This window comes from Athene noctua, chromosome 3 (genome assembly GCF_965140245.1).
Source record: "Athene noctua chromosome 3, bAthNoc1.hap1.1, whole genome shotgun sequence".
Taxonomy (NCBI): Eukaryota; Metazoa; Chordata; class Aves; order Strigiformes; family Strigidae; genus Athene; species Athene noctua.
The window spans coordinates 31,864,018-31,883,636 of NC_134039.1; the positions used below are offsets into that span (position 1 = coordinate 31,864,018).

Genomic DNA, 19,619 nt, shown 5'->3' on the forward strand with positions numbered 1-19,619 from the left:
AAAGACAAACATACAGCTGAGTTAGAACTAAGGGACCTAAGCACAAGTTAAAAGAAAACATGCAAGGAGAGATAGGGGAAAAAAAACCCAACCACCACTGTAAAGACCGCACAACCAGTTTTTAATATCAAGCTTTAGTGTTTTCTCAAACAGAAGGAAAGCTTAGGTCAGACAACAATTAGCTGGTTGAGATAAGAGGTAAGTGTATTTATGCTACAATCGGTTGTGCAACCAGACCTCAAGAAGACAAACGCAATCTATTTTTACTACTGGTAGCTCAGGTACTGACAAACAGTGCAGCTGCAGCACGCAGAACCCTGGGCTTTGTCACTTGCCACAGACTTTGTGTCTTGAGTAGGCTTGGTATTTTACACCAAAGTCCTATGCTGTTATGTCTACTCCTACCAACAGTTCAGCAAGTTTGAAGACAACTTAAGTAGATGTACATGATTAAAGTCACACGCTGAGCACGGCTAGAATTTCTCAGAAGAAACTGCAGCTATTTTAATCCTTTTAATTGAAGAGAAATGCCTACTTCAGCTTAGTCCAGGTGGCAAATTAGGTCAGAGGAGGGGAGGAAGCATCCAGTGCCTATTGCTTCTAGATCATAGAAATAATAATAGTAATGAACCCCCACTACGTTTCTGTATGTATAGACAACTAGATGGTTGCACTTGACATCAGTAATAAATGCTGCAAAGCTATATACATTTGAAAACCACCTTAGACAAATGTTAAAATGTACCTTTTATTGAATTTACTAGTTTATGTAATTAGTAATATGTTTCTGGAAAAAACCTTCTATCTGAAGGCATGGTTTTGACCAGTCCACTCACTTCCAGACCATTTTAAGACATCAGTTTGTACTTGTACAACCTGCTGCCCCCTCCTATCCCTACCTGCGCATTTCCCTGTATCAGTACGGGTACTAAAAGTCAAGAAAGCTGGTTCAGCCAAAAAATTAACTTCACAAAAATGAGGGGGACAGGAAGAGGGCAGGCTGAATTTGCTGGCCAGATCAGCTACCTGACTTGATTCAGTCACAAAGCAGTAGTGCTGGCAGAAGGGGGGGGGGGGGGGGGGGGGGGGGGGGAAGAATGGCTTCTAACAGCCCTAACTTAGCGTAGATGATATTACCACCATAATTCATCTTCACAACAGACTCCTCAGTGGCAGTGGAGTAGAAGTGGTTTAGAAGAGACACTCTTTACTCTTTTGCACCTTTAACAGAAAAGGAGCCTTCACCTTTTGCTGTATTCCTACCTCTCCCTACCCTCATCTTATTCCACTTACTAATTCATCTATTTCACTTCCCCCAGCCCTTGCCCTGCACTCATCTTTCCTCTAATTTACTCCACCATGACACAAAGAAATGAAGGATGCTGTCACAGTAAAAATGAGAATTTCATCAAGTTCAGGGGGGGATTCTAAAAAAAAGTTTTTATTGTGGCAAGTAAGGGGATAAGTCTATCAAAACCAGCATTACTGTGAGAGCAACTTGGAATTTCAAATGGCACTTTTGAGGAAGACAATTATTTTTGGAAACTCCCTACACGACGACTAATCCATAAGCATGTCCATGTGCGTTTTGGCCATGCTGCATTTCCTGCTCCTATCTCCCCTCTTGGCTCAATGCTATAGTAGGAATGAGCTGTTGAGGTCAACTAACATAAGAATTCCCATCCCCATATTCCCCAAACTTTGTAGCCACATCTCCAGCTACATACCTTCTCAACATGGCTCAAGCCACTTATGCTCACCCATAGCTTTTGCAATCCAAGACTGCTGTTAAATGCTAATTGCTTCCTAATGAAAACTAATCATCATGCAATTAAACTTTAATCACTAAGCAGCTGGCTAAGATCCAGTCTGTAACAATGAAGGTTCATTAATAACTTTGGAAAAAAGTGGTCTATCCATGAAGACTATCCTCTATACTTCACACAGTCAAGCTAAATGCATGAAACTGTTTGAAAAATATTTCCTCTGTCAAGAAAGAAACACTAGCTAGAGCATAATAGTATAAGAGTAGTATAGTCCAGATTAGGTGAAAAGGATGATTTTTAAGATTCAGGGAACCCAAACTCTGTTCCTAGCTTCTTCCATAACATCAGGCAAAGCATGCAGCACAGACAGAACCTCTTTTCTCCAATTCTTGTCTCTACAGAGTAAGAAGGCAAAAAACTGAGTTTTAATTTTGCTGTAGTTTCTAAAATTATTACATGAATACTCATCATACTTCAATTTTATTTTTACTCATCTTTCTAAATCTAGGGAAATTAATCTAACCTCTTTCAGAACATATTTCTCTAATTAAAAAGATACTGGGGTTATATAACTAGGTTTATAATGGGCAGATAGATGAAAATTTACTTTTGAAAAGAAAAAAAAGCTTCAAAACTACCTTCTGTATTGTATTTAAAAAAATCTCACATCACCATCAGTAAGTGCCTCAGTTTTACATGCACCATTCCTACCCCAGAGTGGTTAGTGCACAAAGCACTGCTTACATATCTTTTTATGAACTTGGTTTGCACAGCAGTGTTTGAAAAGCTTTCTTTTATTGTGAATGGTAAAACATTAGTATAGCTGAAGTATTAATTTTGCTTATTTCGTGATCAAAGGATTCAGGGAAATGTTTATTTTAAAAATAAAACAGAGAAACTGTATTTTTATTTAAAAGGTCTTACAAAAGACAGAATATAATTCCAATAATCCATACAGTATTATATACAAAATCATGAATTCTTACCTCCAGAAATTAACCTCTTATCAAACTGAACAAGCAAAGAAAGATTAATAAGAAACAAATTTTTTAAAACCAGGGAAAGTATTTTTTTTTAAGGTTTGTATTTTCTCCTAGTTGTAATCAAACATAGGCCATTTTAAACAGATGAGTAGAGCAGAATAAAATTCTGAACTTCAGTTCTTGAATATCCTTCAACACTTATTAGTAGCATTCTTCTAATGAAGGGGATACAATTCACAATTACCATCTGGAATTAGTCTTAGTTAAAAAAAGTTAGTTCAGTTTAAATTAACAAAACAAAACACAGCCCAATCTCCCTCCCCAATTTTGGGGGATCTTAACAACCTTTTTGCCAGCACAGCTTAAAAGATCCAAGCTAAAATAACAGATAAATGGATTGTATTCACTCACTATTGAGAATTTAGCAACAGTTTGGCATCTCTACAGTAAAAGGCAACTTAAATCTTACAAAAGACTGTATGAGCTTGTGGATAGCCAGACAAAAAGCTCTCAAGCTTTGTTTAGAAGTCTCCTGCACAGAGAAGGCTCCATTCACATTTGAAAGAGCTTCTTCAAAATTAAAGTTACTTAAATGTATTTTTAAACAAAAATTCTACATGGATTTCAAGGATCCCTGATGCTTTATATAAAGGCCGGAACTGTGGAATGAGCAATCTCCTTTTTAAATACTAGTTTCCAGTGCTCCTGGCTTCAGCTAATATAAGTGATTAAACATCCTCTTCTTTCCCAATGCTCTATTGTCAGTAAATCTATTTTCCACTTTCCTCAGTCCACATGCTAGACAAACAGTAAAATATAAAACCACATGCAAACGCTGACATAATGCCCATACTTTGGCATAAACTAATGGCAAAGGAGTCTGCTAGTAAAGATGCACAGAAATTACGTCCCTGCCTACCATTAATCTTCTCTCTGCCTCCATACAAAAGGTCGAAATTGGACAAGTCTTTCCTCTTTTCCCAATCTCGTTATGTTTGAGAACTTAACTAAACTGTACTTCCTGACATCTACAATCCATGATCACCAATACACCACACCAGCTTTACCTGATTTCTACTCACAACAAAAGTCAAGGAAAGGCAGCTTCATTTCACAAATGTAATTAAAGGCTTCCAATGACTCAAGATATTGAAATACATGCATCACGAAATAGAGATGTAGATTCTGTCTACTCACCTCTTCAGCATTTGAGGCTTGTGATACCAATACACAGAGCTGCTGTAAACTATGAAGTGCTGTAGCACCCATCATTCACACTTCTAGGTCCTTACCAGAGGAAGGCAATGAACTGAGATACAACAGGGGCTCCTACCAGGTTCTCATCTCTCTGGCAGCACAATCTTACAGACCAGGAGTCATGACAGCACAGAGAGTTTCAGTAGCACAGCAGATGGCAATGCCTTTCTGAGAAAACTGAATCTGAAGTTCATTATTCAGCTTGTCTTTCAGAATTTCTTCTCCACCCAAAATTTCATGCTTCCTTATTTGCGTAACGCTGCGGAAGAATGTTAAAGATGCTGCCATTTTCCAAGGAATGTAAACGAATGTTAAACTAATTGTACTAAGGACTGTCTTCAAGAAAGAGCGAGTACATTTCCAGCTCAGGCAACCAGGTGTTTGAACACAGTCCGTCAACGAAAACCAAGAACTCAATCACTTTAACTGTAGAAGATGCCTCAAGATTCTATGGTGCTCTTCACTTGCAGGGTTAAAGCATACTAAAAGCTGTTGCCAGAGATAAAAATAAGCACACAGTGTTCTCAATATACCTGCTAACAGGCAGGTTTTGAGTTGTTTCCCTTTCCCCACAGTGAAAAATTAACAAGTGCTGATATTACTTCTTCCTACTCTGGAAATTTCTCCCTACTATTACAGACCCAGGTCTAAGAAACGGGTTTTCCTTCCTGTGTTTGACAGGCATGTGGTCTTTGAAGCAGCAGATTATTATTTCATCTGAACCTTGACCTGATGCAGAACTTGACTTGAGGGGCTTTTTCAAGGAAAAAAAAAAAAGAAAAAAAATGTCAGGTTCTGCACTTTTTTCTTCTCTAAAAAGAAGGATAATGAATAAAAGGTCAGCATTCATCTCCCAATACTTAGCAGCAGTAGCACTGTGGGCCTAAACCACTTTCAAGTGGTGGTGTCACCCAGGCACAATTTCGTGTTACAGCTAACTTGATCTAATGGTTATAATTATCAGTGAAAAGGGCCCTCCCTGTCAGATACAGCAAACATGGTTCAGAAAGTAAGCGGATTCAAATGGCTGACCTGGCACAAAGATCCCCCACTCCAAGATAGTTTTCTGATGGATTAGCTAGGTAGAAATCAACCCACTGTGCAAAACGCACAGTTGGTAGACCTAGCACAAGGGAAACAAGAGGAGCAAGCAGCTTGCAGAGGATAAAGTAGGATCACCCCTCTTGACAGCAACTCACTCCCAGCCTGGCTTAGGGATAAAGCACACCTGTGCCAGATGAGACATCCAGAATAAACTGGCATCTTTAGCTCATGGTAATATACTACTGAGGTTTCTGCAGCTAGAAACAGTTTTGCTTTGTTTTCCCAGAAGTAGCTAACCTTCCACAATTTTCTCAGTTCATACTGATTCCCTAGCTCAGGCATTTGATTAGCCAGTTAGGAACCTTTTAAAAGCAATTACTTACAGAGTGTGGGAGCATTTTTGTTAGGCTTTGATTTCCCAAATTTGAGAATATAAATAGCTTAATTGCTAGTGATCCCTCTAGGCACCTTTCTTTACCCAGTTTACAGCTAGGGTCCAGAATGGTAAAAGAAAATGGTTCTGTGAAAGCAACATAGTAAACAAAATATTATAGGTAGGCAATCCTTATTTCCTCTGTGGTACAGATTTCCTTAGGTAAGATACTGTGGGAGATCAACTGTCAGGAGTCTTAAGCGGTCAAGAACAACTTTTCTGTGTGAAACCAGTTCTCTGAAATCTGGACAGCATATGTAAACCTACCACCAGCCCTACAAAGGCACACTCAACATGAGCCAGAAAGTTGCCACTGCCCAACAGTAATGAAAAATTCAAGTATTTAAGTATCAATTTGCAAAAAAAAAGAGACATGCATTTAGGTTTTGAACTTCTGTGAGCCCATATGTGTTTTTTAAGAACCTTCTCCAAAGTCAGTCTGACATTCTGAACAGCTTTGTTATCAGTCATAAAGCAGGTAGATTTCTCCTCTTTAGGTAAACAACTAGGCTTTGAAAGATAATCCATGGAGAGTTGGACAGACAAAATTCCAGACTGGTGAAAGCCCAGAATCTCCTTCCATTATACTGTAGATCATGGACAGATTTTATCCTTCATTGCTTGTTACTCTGAAGTTCTGACTGAAACCCAAGATGATTCTTTCAACAAGCAGCAGCATAGGAAACAGGTTCGAAGGACTTCTTTCCATGTGTACGGATTAAAAGATTACTCAAGGTGGGAATGAAGCAGTTTGATGAGAAAAGCATTAAATTCTTTAGATCTTTTAAAAGAGATCTTTTAAAGAGTTGGATAAACAAGTTTTCCTTTCACAGAGCACCCTCAGCAGAAACAAAAGCTACATTTACCTTCAAGCAAGGTCAATTCTGACTCGGGGTAGGGCGTGCAACAGACAACGGACACCAAACCAAAAAAAACCCAGAAGTAATACCTGTGCTCGGCCTGAACCTGTGTCTTGGAAAAAAGGTGTTTTATAAAAAAGTTTCCCCAAAACAGCATATCACCTCCTAGTGAACAGCTTTTTAGAAAACAATGGTGGAACTATCTTCTTGGATTCTGCAACTCAACTCAAAGACTGTTCTCTGCATTGTTCTTCTCTTCGCTTATAGCTTCTTAATTTTAATACTGAGAATAAAGGCTTATCAATTGTTTTGAATATTAAATCTGCTGACAACCAAAGTGACTCCATAATTTTGCCAGTTTCAAAGGTAACCAAGATTTCATGTTGCATGAAAATGAGTTTATCATGAATAGGAAAACAATGAGAAAATAAACAAGACAGGAAACCGTTTTCTTAAAGGTATTTATAGCAAACTCCATGCAGCTGTTAGTTTTCCAAATCTATAAATGCAAAGAAATAGTTGACATGCCTAAGAAGAGACACCAAAAAAATTTCCAGAGGAAGACTACGAATAGATTTTCAAAGGTGCTGCAGGAATACCTGCTGTAAGATTCTTAGTATCATAAGACAAAGATCTTACCCAAATCACTTATAATCTGCTTTACCTAAACCCGGTGTCTGGCCACCTTCAATATTCAAAAGAAAGCATTTTATAGGCAACAGGATCATCCAGCACTAGAGAGACAACATTTATCCAGTTCAAGATTTCATTAGCCTTGGAAACACAAATCTTTCACTGCAAGAAGGCCAGTTAACACCCCTTACTATGGTTTAACAAACAGTTTAAGAGAGAAAGACAAACTACTTGGCAGGTAGGTCCACCTACTGGGGTAACCAATTATGAACCCCAAAATAAGGAGAAAGATTAAGCCATTCTGCATCTGAAGCAGCCCAATTAAGGTATTCACCTTCTCAGAACCAAGCAGCCTTCCAGAGCAGCCAGAGTAAGAGGAACATCTTTTTACCTTTGAGAAAGGCAGCACTTGGAAACCAGCTGGACTGTCGCTTAGAAGAGAATACATTCACACTATTTTTGGTCTAGAGTGAAATCAGACTTTAAGGAAAGCTCAAAGCTCAGGAAAGTCATATCACAGTTTGATAAACCTTTTCATGAGAATACCTTCTCATCTCAAATTCTTCTAGAGCATCTGGTACAAGTTGATCTTTCAGCAACCCCACCTACATTCTAAGCCTTCCTTGAGATTTGACTATGGGGTTGTTCTCAAAAAAACTGCAGTAAGACACAGATGTTTATTCATGCAAGAAACAGAAAACATAGCAAGAAAATGCTTCAAATTCCTTTCCAATTCTAGAAGGAAAACATGATACAGAAGTGTTTAGGGGGGAAAAAAAATCTGTAATAAGCTTCCACATGAGAAAAAACAGGGGAGTTTGTGTGAGAAGAAATGCAGGATGGGTTACTTATGCCACTACTTCTACATTACAGTTTGATGGTTTATGGCCTTTGACCAGAAGTTTAAGTTTCTTAGTTCTATACTAGGATGCTGCATAAGCAACAGAGTCAGATCCCTAAAGAAAATATTTCCACTCAATGGTATAGATTCAGTTTAAATTTGGTGTGCGTTTGCCCTTTGTGGGTATTATAAACAGTTTACATAGATTTAATTATGGCAGTATTTCATTTACACCCAATACATTACACTCATGACCCTTCATATGCCATAAACTAATGACTTTCCTTACCCTAGACCAAATCTAAAACCTAGACTCCTGTATGCTTGTGCACACATCTGTCTACTCTCTCCTGTTAGCAAGCAGCAACACGTTTTGCACGTCTGCTTTTCCAGGGCACTAACACTGATGAACTGCATGTCAGAGGGAACAAAAAGAAAATGCACTTGCAAAGCAAGGAAGAGGTAAAGAAAAAGCATACGCAACAAGCATAAGAAATCAGCTGTCTGAGCCAGAAGGCTATCCTCAGGCAGCGGGGCAAAAAAGTCTAGTTCATACAGAGCCTTTCCACTGCCTGGAGATGGCTTCTGGCAGGTACACCTCTGAATACCCTGACTGCATCTTTGTGTTGCATGTAAACCTCTCCTAACTGAAGGGGGAAAGATATACTGCCTTCCAGAGAAGAATACAGCACCACAGTTTGCTATAATAGGATAAAAAGGTTAAGGAAAAGGATAATGCTAGGAGAAAATCTATTCCATTATTTGTGACAGAGGCAGAAGAGAAGGATGGATTACTCTTATGGATGTAACACAGAAGAGCTCAGCATTCAGCTAGGACACCTGTTACTGTGTTGGAGTAAGGCATAACAAAACAAAGCATTCACAAGAAAATGGTCCCTGCCTCTGAAAATTCGGAGTCTTATAACTAGATTAAAACCTGACCCAGACAGAACAGTGGAGAGCACTAAAAGGCTACATATTACTTTGCAGACACAGAAAGTAAGCAGTATTTCTTACAGCCTTAAATAGGAAGGATTAGGTAGAAAAAACTTTAAAATCTAATGAGATTGCAAATCTGAGTGACAGGAAAATCAGGACAAAATGGCAGATGATGGATTAAGGATTAAGCAAAAGGCACATTTTGAAGTGAGAATCTGAGAACTCACAATGAATTCAAGAACAATATTTAAGTTCATGGCAGAAGAACATGCATCTGGAGCAAAAAGGAAGCTCTACAAGACTGGAAAAAAGCGACCAGGTTACCAAAAACTACCCCCAAAGGCATGGTATTCCATGATAAAAAGAAGGAAAGCATACACAGAACTTCAGCAAACCCCACAAAGAAATCTGGGGGTAATGAACAGCCTCTGCAAAGAACAGTGGAAAGAAAGGAGGTAATCAAAAGAAGACACAGATAGGAAACAAAGGTGGAATAACACTCCAAGAGCAGCACAGCTGATAGTGACAAATGCAGCTGACAGGGAAAGGAAAATCAAGTACTGGATCTGAAGCTTAGCCAGGAAACTGTAAACACTGATTACAATTGTAGTAGAGCACAATCGAAGCTGCAGTGGAGGACAAGAGCCCCAAACAATGCATTCAAAGAATTTTGAGATGAAAAATGGGAAAGGAAATTAAGAGGTAGTTGAAAAGGCAAGAGAGACCACAAGCATTTTGAACACTTTAAAAAAAAAAAAACCTAACCCAACACAAAAAAAGCACCCCCCAAATGGGAAACACTCATGTCTACAGGTACTGTGAGGGAAAAGAAAAGCTAGGGGTTGAGGAAGTGATTAAAGGAAAGAGGTAGAGAGAAAGGACACAAGGTTCAAGGGAGATAAGGAGATGTTCTTATATGGTGCCATAGAGGCAGATGAAAGGGTTAAGAAGAGGAGGAAAAAAGAAAATTCTATTTGTGACAAGGAGATGATCATAATAGTTTGAAGAAAGTGATAAAGGATAGTTCCAAGTGTAATCAGTCAGAAAGTCATAAAAGATCCCATGCAGAGAAAGAATTAGATGTCAAACAACAGGCAAAACCCATATAAAAATGTTGTGGATAACAGGCTACTATTTATCAAGTTTGATTAGAGCCTATCAGCATAGCACATTTCTGCTGGGCATACCCCCTTTATAGGTACATGAACACAAAAATGGATTGCTGGAGCAAAACTCAAATGGTTCAAGAAGTTGCAGAGAAGACATTTGCTACTGGGAGAACAAGGATCATAAATGAAAGACACACCCTAAAAACAAGAAAAAGGGAAAATCCGGCTGGAGTGATCCAAATTCAAAATACTGGTGAACAACAAGACATATGAAAGTACAGGCACATTGCGAGCAGAATCCAAACAGTGGTGATCCTGAAAGAAACCTTGCAATTATCAGAGATAAGAAATTCAGCAGTTTCATCAGAACAAGCATGCAGGCACCGCTCGATGAAAACCAAATGAAATTAACTGACTTTGTTTAATGAGAGGCTAGAAACAAGAATGCAGGCCAAATCAAGTTAGGGCAAAGAAGCATGTAATTACTGTCAAAGAACAGTGACTGAAAATGCAGAACGAGCCAGGAATCAAACCTGAAGAAAAAAGTTCATGGGGAGGAATTAAGCACACTGTACATAACAATACAGAGTGAAGATGAAAACTGGATCTGAACACTGTTTAGAAAAGGAATAATCTGAAGGCAACAAGAAAAAGTGGTCCAGTGCCTCTTCCATGGTCCAGCCTAGGACAGAAAGCATAATGCAAAAGGTAGCCATAAATAAAGGGATGCAGCATACTGAGGATGGCAAAGAGAGACATGTAACTGTGATTTTAAAGTGTCAGCTTCTGTCTCGGAAAATCAAGAATAGCCAGCGTCTCCATCCACAACCAGGGGGTTGTGAATAAAGTTCCCCCTTTATCCCTCCTTTAATTTTATGTGTTTCTTCTCATTCATTGTATACTCACGCTTTAGAGAAAGTCAACTATCTGTATGATTTGTGGTATAATTCGCATTGAATTAATCAGTACTAAACCCATACACATTTCATTTGAAGCTTACAGACCTCTATGAGATTTTCCTCTATCCACCTTATTTTGTAAGTGTGTTGAGTTTGTGTGAGGAAGCAGGGGGGGGTGTTTGGTAGCAGGGGAAGGAGCCACAACAGTGGCTCCTGTAAGAAGCTTCTCAAAGCTTCCCCCAGCTCTGAGCGGGGCCTCCCTCTAGCCGAGGCCGAGCCAATCAGCAATGTGATATGCCTCTCTGACAACATATTTAAGAAGGGGAACCTGGGAAGAGGAGTTGTGAGGGAAATACCTGTGCAAAACACTAAGTTGAGGAAAGCAGAGGGGGGGAAGGCGTACCAGAGCAGAGACACACACCCCACACCCCCCCCGCAGCCCATGGAGGTCACCAGTGGAGCAGATGCCCACCTCCAGCCCATGGGGGACCCCACACCAGAGCAGGTGTCTGAGCCTAAGGAAGGCCAGGACTCTCAGGGAAGCCCATGCTAGAGCAGTCTGTTGCTGGGAGGACTGCACCCAAGACAGGGACCTATGCTGAAGCAGTTTATTCAGAGCTGCAATCCATGACTCATGTCAATGAAAATTCATGGGCAACCGCCTCCTGTGAGAGGGACCCCACACTGGAGCAGGAGAGGAGTAAGTCCTGCTCCCCCTGCGGTGATGAACTCACCACAACCCCATCCCCTGCCCCTATGCACCACTGTGGGGGAGGAAGTAGAGAAACTGGGAGCAAAGCTGAGAGGGGCAGGTGTCCCTACTCTGTTTGATTGGTATATTAGCAGTCACAGTGGTCAAATTAAATTGACATTCTTTTTCTTTCCCAATGGAGTCTGCCTTTTGCCCATGACCGTAAATGGTGAGTCATCCCTTCTTGTCCTTATCTCCATCCCAAGCCTTTTGCTTTTTTTGTCCTCCCCATCCCTGAGGGGGAATGAGTGAGCAAACAGCTTCCTGGTGCTCAGTTGCCCTCTGGGCTTGAACTATGATAGTAAGGACTGCAAATTCTCCTACAGTTGTATAATATGCAGTACAGTCACATAACAACTTTGGCTGGAAGAGATCCCTGCTGAAAGCAGAGCCAACTCTGAAGGTAACTTCAGAGGTAAAGTGGGTTGCTTAGGGCCTTTCCCAGTTACATTTGTGCATCTCCAAGAAGAGACATTCCACAGCTTCTCCATTGTTGCCCCTCAATCTAATGTTTCACCACCCTCACTGTAAATTTTTTTGCCTAATACTGAATTGGAATTTTCTTTGGTGCAATTTGTGTCTGCTGCCACTTGTCCTTTCACTGTATGACTCTAAGAAGAGCCCTAGAGTATATTAAGTATCTAACAGGATAGAATAAGTAGGAGAAAAAAAGATCACTGTAGTCATGAGAAAGCCTTTGGACATCCAAAACTTTTAGCAGGTAATGAGCATCCAGCTTTTTGCTGCCTGAAAAATCTGTCTGATCAGGTACAGCAGAGATCTAAACGAGGCCATCAAAGGGACGTTGCTAGAGATTTATTTACGATGAAAGATGATCGCTTAAGACATGAGAGAAGAGCAAGGAAAAATGGTATTCCAAATGGTATCCATACTGCAAATGAAAACAAATAATTTTGTACAGTAAGGTTAGGTACTCACCATCTCTCTTGCAATCTCCACAGCTTCCTGCAGCCCATAGAGCCTGCCACAGACCAGGTAGATCCCATTGGCCCAGAGAATACAACCCTCATGGACCCAAAATTCATTGCTGTCAAGAGGTAGTTCAGGAATTTGTAACTCCAGCTCAGTGCCACCTTCTGAAGTGGGCATAGAGGGTTTTGAGTCCAAAGGAGTCTTTTCACCACCACTGCCACCATCAGTGGTTGCTTTTTTACAAGAAGCTCCCCTTGAAAGTGACCGAGAGGCTCCACTACAGTCCTCAGAGCGGTGCCGCCTCTTAAAGCGGGGATGAGCAGCTAGGCTTCTTTGTTCCTTCTGTTGTTGCTGTTCCTCCTCCTCTTCCGTATCTGTCTTGGAACCATTAGAAGCACTTTTGTGCCGTACCTTGACCTTGCTCTGCATTTCTGTGGCCCTCTTTGGAGGCGGGTTCTTGGGCAAGGTGGCTGCGTAATCCTGGGGGTAGAAAGGACCAAAGAGGTCACCCATGTTACGATAGCTGGCCCATTTGCCACAGAGGCAGCAAACCAGATGCCCTAAGACAGAAGACTCTGTTACTACAGGGCCCTGCAGCATGAAAGTTGAGGTGGGCAGCACTTTGCTCTCCGCATTGCTAGGAGGGGGTGTTGAAGACCTCTGTCCTTTACGACCCCTCACTAATTTGTTCTGCTCTTCTTCCTCTGCATTAATGATTGTGCACACAGCGCCTAATTCACACTTGTTTACCACATGAATATAAGGGAAAAAGGACTTATTCTTGGAGTCAGTTTTATCTACAGACTGAGTAGCATATTTAAGCTTGATCTCTGGTTCTTGAGGCTCCACAATGGGAGCAGCCCGTCTAGGCTTCCGCTTCCGTGGCTGTGTTGCAGGTTTTCGCCTCTCCCTCCTTTGCCTCTTCGGCTTTGGCTCACCACCACCTACCCCTTCTGAAGACTGTGCAGGTACTGGTGGGGGTGGTGGGGGCGGTGGCAGTTGCTGCTGCTGCTGTTGCTGCTGCTGCTTCTTCTGCTTGTTCACACTCCCAATTGGCCTCCCCTTTTTCTTTCCAGAGGGAAAATACCCCTTTGGAGGGAAACCATCTGGCTTGGGTGAAATGTTTGTCACATCTCCATCTTTTTCCTCAGACTTTGGATTTGGTTCAGAAGTAAACACACTGGAAGGGGAAATTGTTTTTGAGTCAGAAAAGGTCAGAGTTCCAGCTCCGCTAACAGATCCATCAGACCTTCCCTGACCACTTGACTTCTGAGAAGGTGGTGGTGCTGTACTGGATCCCACTCCTTCTTTACCAACGCTGGCAGTTTCAGGGACCTCTTTCTTGGTTTTATCATCCTCATTGCTTTGCCACTCTTCTGAAGATCTTGGAAGAGTTATTTCACCAGTTGTATCCTGGCTTACTGGCCCCACTTGATCTGACATCTCTCCTTTTCTCTTCTCAGCCTCTGGTCCATGTCCAGTCACACTTCCTCCTTCAGGTCCACTCTTAAGGGACAGGATGTCATCAAGAGTGACGGTATCTGCACCAGTTTCAGCACTGTTGGTAGAAACACTTCTCCTAATATTGGGAGATGTAATTTTTTGAACAATAGCTTCCAGTTTTAATCCTCGCCCCTTTCTTGGGGGCAATATTTTGGTCTTAGCCGGGCTTGTGAGGGAAACAGCAGGGCAGTTCCTATTATCAGGACTCGGCAGGTCCTTGAAGGAATCTCCCTTTGCAACTGATTTGCCAACATCTTGGCTTTGAGATGAATGGGCATAGGAGTTGTACGTTTTATCAGCTCCTTCTTTTGCTGAAGTCATCAATCGCCCTTTATCTTCACTGCCACTGTTCTTCATATCCTGTGGCTGTCTTTTGGTAGGGATAGGCGAGATGAAAGAACGGACTCGCCTCCTCATAATTAATGGATTTTGAGGAGACTGGTCTTCCTGGCCAGGGAGCCTGAGCATGGCATTACTAGGCTTGGGCAAATCTGAAGATTCCTCTCGTCGATGCCCATCACTTTCTTGAGGGCAAAATCTTTTTTGGTTGCCTGCTCCAAGAGGGCCACTGCTTTTGGCAGGAGAAGTTTGCCGAGAGAGGTCCCAACCAGAATCGTGATGCTGCAACTTCTGGTTGCCATGTTTCAGCTCACTGCATTTGCTCTGAGTACTGTCACTCCCCATAACACAGCGACCAGCCTCCTGGCTTCCAGTATCATGGTAAGAGCTACCCTGAAGGTACATCATTCCATCCTTGTCATTTTTTAAGGGACTCCTTACTCTTTCCAGAAACTGCTGTTGTCTTGGGCTCTTCCTTGCTCCTTCCTGCCTGTGCTGAGCTGCAGCAATCACACCCTGAGCAGTGCTGCTTGCCCAATCTTTGTATTCTTCTTGCTGTTGCTGGTATATCTGTCTCTTGTAATGATACTGGGAATTTAAACTCTGGTTAGGGTCACCGAAAGCATGAGGCCTAGCATTTGTGTGATATGCTGAAGCCAAAGATGGGCCTTCTGAATTCTGAGGATAAGCAGAATGCAACGAACCCCTGTTAACTCTTTCAGATAGTGTCATGTGTGGGTTCATGTGATGCAGATCTGTCCCTGGGCCTCTGCTTCTGCCTGGTGACATTTTCAGCTTATCAGCAAGATCCTGAAATTGAGAAGGTGATTTACCCCTGCTGCTTCCAGTTCTGCCAGGTACTCGTCTCATTTGCGTCGATCTGCTGTCCTGCTGGGGAATGTAGTCTGGAGCAGCATCAGAGACGGCAGCTCCAGGGCTAGCATTGCCTCGGAAAGATTCATGCTTGATGCCAGCAGGATGACAATGGTCTCCTGTTTTTTTATTATTGAGACTAGCTGAGCTCTTTGACTGTTCAAAATCTTCTTCTTTTATTTGCCCACTGTGAGCTTTCATCTTTGTTTCCATGGATACTAAACCACCAGGGAGTATTACTGACTGGCTCAAGCCAGGGGCAAGACGTTCACTCCTTCCACTTCTGGCCTCAGGACCCATGTGCCCCATTGGGTGAGGGCCAGGATCTCTGACAAGTTGCCTTAATGGAGATATGTCACAGATCACTGATCTCCTCTCTGAGAGTGCTCCCCCTTCATGGGCAGAAGACTGAGACTCTACATCAAACTTTCTAGCCATAGGGTAATCAGCTAGATTTATCTGCTTCATGTCAGGAGCTGCACTGCTAGATTTCCTATCCCAGGGACCCCAGTGAGGGCCTTCCAGGAGAGACCCCATGCTTTTATTTAAGAGGCCTCTATTGGTCAATTCATTGGTTTGACTAATTAAGATATTGGGCCTCATGGCTCCCTCCAAACTTCCAGCCATCCCAGAATGCTCTTGTGCGTTCCTAGAATACCTTCTGTCTGGATGATGGTGGTACCCCTGTAAGACCTCCTGTAGGAGGCTAGGAAACTTCTCATTCCGGCCTTTGCGCTCACTGTGCCCTGGAAAATCACCCTTTTCTTGACCAGAAGGATACTGTGGAAAGCCACCAATATTTCTCTGTATACCAGCTGCTATATTATCCTTGTAACTGTATCTTAAACTGCCAGGAGATTTGGACGGTTCTGTTCTTGCAGGAAAATTTGGCCCAACAACTGCATGACCAGGCTGGCTGTTCCCCTCTCCATTATGGTTAGTGTTATCGCCACTTTTGCTCCCTTTACTTCCTCCTTGAGTTTCTGGCTGTGTCCCTGCATGCCCAGCTTCTTTTGCTCCACTAGCACTAGCTGGTGCCTGAGTGGCTGTGGAAGCATCATCCTGTGTGGGCTTATCTTGTCCACCTGACTTTTCTACTCTTCCTGCCATGGCTTCCCGGGAGACAATCACCCCAACTGCCTTTTCATTCACTTTTGGGGCATTTTCCACAGCCGCTACTGCTTCCTTCCCATCAGGGGAGGCCACATCCTCCCTAGCTGCAGGGCTGCTACTGAGTTTTGATGGCTCATTCTGAGAGCCTTGTGCTGGTGAGGAGTTCGATCTCTCTAAGTTACCCCCTTTGTAAGTGGTGTCTGAGCTGGTGCTCTGGCCACTTAGCTGTCTCACCCTTTCCCCATGATCCTCTGAACTACTGGAACAACCACCATCAAGGGACTCTGCCAGGGGAGACTTAAGTTGCTCCTCTGCCTGGGAGGAGCCTTCCGAGTTGGTGCAGCTGTCAGCCTTCTTTGAAGAGGAGGACCTTTTGGAACTTTTTTTCTGAGGTGCCAGGGCATCCGAGAGCAACATGTGCTGCACTGTGTTGGGCAGATTGGCCACTTGAGAACTTAGAGCACTCAAGCTGCTCAGCCCTGGATCTGTGAGCCTTTTTTCCTGCAGTCCTTCCAGCCCAAACCCCTTGAATCCCCCTGCATGAGCATTAGGGCTTGGCATCATAGATGGTGTAGGACTAAGCTGAGGCATCATCTGCAGGATTCGGTTTCTAGAACCTATGGACATGTTGCCTTGCCCACACTGGAGATTTTCTCCACCTGGCATGAGTGGAGAAGGGGTAGAGCTGCAGCTTGGAGACTGAACCACAGATGCAGCAGGAGATGGATTAGAGATTGGACTGAAGTTTTGGTGGAACTGCATCGGGGACCTTACAGGAACTTCAGTCTGACTGTACTGTCCCACTTGACTTTGAAGAGAGAGCTTGGTGGCAGCATTTGAATACTGCATTACATGCTGAGGTGGGTGCTGTTGCTGCTGCCCCTGCTGCCCGCTTTGGGGCAGCTTAGACTGCTCAAAGCTTTTCATCGGTTGAGTCTGAAAGCTGTAGTTTGACTGGGTCCCATATGCCTGTGCATTGGAACCTACAGCATGGCCTTCATACTGTGACCCTGAATTCACGCTGTAGCTTCCATCGTAATTCTGTCCTGACTGGCCAAAACGCTGCGGGGAAGGGAAAGAGGAGGAGGATGACGAAGGTGGCTGATAGTGTTGGCTGAACTGACCCACTCGTAACTGGTAACCAGAAGCAGAGGAAGGCAGGGTGGATGGACGCTGCATTGGCTGCAAGTGTGAGGTGCTAGAAGCAGACTGGCTGGACGCCTGGGGTAAAGGCTGGTGAGACTGATAGATCTGCTGTCTCAGCTGCTGCACCTGCTGCTGCTGGCTAGAAGCCTGCTGCTGATACTGGGCACTCCCTGGAGAAAAAGGACCAGGATAATCCTGTTGATAGTGGGATACACCCCCAAGGGCCGAGTGCTGTGTTTGAAACTGGCCCACATGTCCCTCACTCCCATACTGACTCCCAAAGCTACTCCCTTGAGGGGGCCCATAGCTCTGTACTGGTCCAGAAGGCCTGCGCTGAGGTGGCTGCTGCCCTCCTGATGCCACTGGATCTTTGTTGGCAGCCATATAGTAAAACTCTCCTGCTTCTTTTCTGAAACCTTGGTAGCTCTGATGGCCAGAGCTCTCACCAGGCATTGCTGTAGAGGCTCCTGTTGCTCCACGACGTCCACCACCAGTACCTCCTCCAAAGCTCTGGAACATCTGGGCCTGCTGGCGGGGGCTGAACTCTTCCAGTCTGGACGAACCGTGCACTTCCTGCGGGTAGCTCTGCTGGTTTCCGTGGTAACTACTTTGCTCCCGAAAGGACTGCATGCTGTTCAGCAGCAGAGCGACAGCTCAAAAGCCCTCCTAAAAGGGGAGAAAAAGAAAGAGGAAAAAAAAAGGTATAGCATCCACATCTCCCAGTCACACCTATACCACTGCTCAATTTCACTGTTTTGATAGCAATTAAAATTTAGTCTTTGTCTCCTACTTTTTTCAACGTGTATCTCTCCTTGCAACTTTTCAACCTTCTAGGTAGTGGAAGTAAGAGGAATCACTCACTTCCACGAAAATACAAGTTGGTAGTGTACTACCAGTTGGACTGCATTTTCAGCATCAATATTTCCCCACAGTAATTTACTAACTGGGCCTGTTTATGCGCCCCTGAAGAAACAAATTTCCAACAATGTTTTGCAAAGCAAAGGAGAACAATCCTCACCCTCCAGCTATTCTCTATGGCTAATACTGGGAGCAATCAAGTATTCTTCTACCATGTTTAAAGATGCAACAAGAACCCTGCACCACTCTCAAGCCACACTTTAATCCACTGTAGGAATGATATCCAAGGCCTGCATTTCACTCTGGGAAATATCTCTATTAGAAAACATCCAAGATACAATTGACCAAAGCTGAAACCAAGATACTCCAATGAAAAGGATCTATGGGAACCCATGGAAGAACTGGCACCAGCATGCTCAAAGACATGTGCTTGAGGCTTTGTTCCTGACTGCTCCAGTGACTGCTAGGTGGAAACCAACACAGCAAGACAACACGTGGTATTTTCCCCACCCTATCTGCTTCGTTTTAGAAGATGGAAAGCCAGAACAAGTCCACACTATTTGAGGAAAAGGGTCTAGAACTTCACCCTGTAGGACTTTTACATTACCTTGAATGAAACTTAACTGAAAACATCTGCCAGCCAGAATATATATATTTTGGAATATCATGTATGATCATCTACATTTACATCATCAACTCTTAAGTAAATGGACTTCAGGAAGGCTCTCCTATGTACTTCAATCTATTATTCAGTGTGTGGAATCATGACTCATCCTCAAGGACTGGACCGTAGCTTCAAAATTATATGGGGACGCTGGCTAGTTCCTGTGTAAAAAGTCTGACACATCACTCGACACATTAAGAAAAGTATGGTAATGAACTAGTATACATATATACACTGTCTTCTTAAATATTTAAATAAATAAAATCAATAAATAGATTACAAAAGCACTTCATTTCTGAAACACCTTGTGCTTTTCTCTTCCTGAAAACAAACTGGATAAAGCCACCTGGAGAGACTCCTTCCTTTAAGTAAATGTTAAGACAATGCTCACACTTCTCCAGGAAACAGAAGCCTGACTCCTCAGATTGGAGACTTCCTGGAAGACTTGCCTGCATTAGGTTTTCTCATTTAGCCATGTTTTGTGCTTGCCACATTCAAATGAACCCACTCAGAACTAAAGTTTATTTTTGTACTTCAAAGCTTTGTTCAAGTAGAAGATCAACGGAGAGTCCCAAGAAAACAGGCATAGAAAAGAGGAGATGCAGGTGATGTCTGGCATCATGCTCTTTTCCCATCTGCCTCTCAAGATTTATTTTTTTTTAATTAATATGTACG

General features: G+C 42.8%; 1 protein-coding gene across 4 annotated transcripts in view; it reads right to left on the minus strand.

Moving 5' to 3' along the window:
• TCF20 (transcription factor 20) overlaps positions 1–19,619 on the minus strand; it is a 130,301-nt gene that overhangs the window by 27,659 nt on the left and 83,023 nt on the right. For 3 of the 4 annotated variants that reach the window (XM_074902600.1, XM_074902599.1, XM_074902597.1), the window contains one exon: positions 12,455–18,088. In XM_074902600.1, coding sequence (XP_074758701.1) covers positions 12,455–18,052 — 5,598 coding nt within the window. In that variant the 5' untranslated portion in view covers positions 18,053–18,088. The remainder of the gene's footprint in view (positions 1–12,454; positions 18,089–19,619) is intronic. The other variant, XM_074902601.1, reaches the window with a different exon arrangement.